This window comes from Chrysochloris asiatica, unplaced genomic scaffold, assembly GCF_000296735.1.
Source record: "Chrysochloris asiatica unplaced genomic scaffold, ChrAsi1.0 scaffold00636, whole genome shotgun sequence".
NCBI classification, from domain to species: domain Eukaryota; kingdom Metazoa; phylum Chordata; class Mammalia; order Afrosoricida; family Chrysochloridae; genus Chrysochloris; species Chrysochloris asiatica.
In genome coordinates, this window is record NW_006409154.1 from 102,285 (window position 1) to 103,533 (window position 1,249).

The 1,249-nt window shown below is 56.1% G+C and overlaps 1 protein-coding gene across 1 annotated transcript in view; it reads left to right on the forward strand.

Moving 5' to 3' along the window:
- Window positions 1-1,249, forward strand: part of LOC102811505 (sodium/nucleoside cotransporter 1-like) — a 165,425-nt gene that overhangs the window by 1,608 nt on the left and 162,568 nt on the right. Inside the window, exon 2 of the mRNA XM_006877847.1 lies at window positions 1,035-1,126. Coding sequence (XP_006877909.1) covers window positions 1,035-1,126 — 92 coding nt within the window. The remainder of the gene's footprint in view (window positions 1-1,034; window positions 1,127-1,249) is intronic.

The window sequence follows — 1,249 nt, forward strand, 5'->3', positions numbered from 1 at the left end:
CTGTGGTCACCAGTCCTCCTGCACCACCAGGTTGGGACTCTAAACCAGGCCAGTCTCCTTCTCTGCCTCCTCCATCTGACTTCTACCCTATTTGACCTCAGAGAATCCCAAACTTAGTTTGAATGGACCAAGCCCCTCACTGAAGCCCAGAGACAGAAAGGAGCTGGTCTGGGTCATACAGGAGGTGTCTGGGAGTCTAGAACTTAGCCTCCTGACCACCAGGCTTTGAGGGCCCTCAATGGCCTGAGCTAAAGGGCGAATGTCTGGCAGCAGGAGGTATATGGGTACAGGGCAGAGGGTAGGGGGCTCTTTCTGTCTCCCTCAGTTAGGAGGAACTGGGGAGAAGGCTCCTCTTCCTCTCAGGACTTCATCCCCATTCACAGGAAAATGAGGGTGGCAAAGGGAAGGGAGAGAGGGGACATTCAGAGCAGCGCTGGCCACAGGCTCAGTCTGAGAGCCCCAGAGATACTCAGACACCAGCTTTCCTCCCTCTTTGGACAGATGTGTGACCAAGTGACCGGGCAAGAATTGGTGTCTGAACCGGGCCTGGAAGGAAGTGGGATAAAGATTACTGGGGAAGGGCAGGTGGTTCCCTGTGCCCTGTAACAGGCAGGAATTACTGGCTCAGATGATGTGTGTCTATAGGAGTAACTACAGTGCTGGGAGCCTCTCCCCGGGCTCTACGCACAGATAGGGGAGGAAAGGTGGCCCTTGCTGTTGGTACATTTCTTACCGCCCCCCCCCCGGAGGAGACTGGGGGGCGGCGGTCCTAGGGGGATGGTGCTCCAGGCAGAAGGCACAGCTGCTCAGACACAGAGGCAGGGGCCAAGGGCAGCATGGATGGTCTAAGGCAGTTCTAGTTTGCTCTGGGCTGGGTTGCCTCTGACCCTTCAGTCCAGGTCAGCACCATGCTCACCCCATGTGGCCATCTTATGGGGACATACTTGAGTGGCTGCCACTTGGAGGTGTTGAGGATGTCCACTCTGGGAGAGTCTGGGAGAGCGAGTTGTGGACCGTGTTTGACATCCCCCCAGGAGAAGCCTACAGCCAGTCACAAGAACAAGACACCTCTGTAGGGAGCACGCACAACTGTTTCAATGGATCCTCAAAGGCCTGCTCTGCACCGGTGAGTCTGGGGCTCAGCCTGACCCAAGAGCCTGCCACTCCCACCTCAGTCACTGCCAAGTTCCAGCCATCTCTGTCATTTACTCAGCCAATCACTAGAGAAATGCTGAGCACAAACCACAAT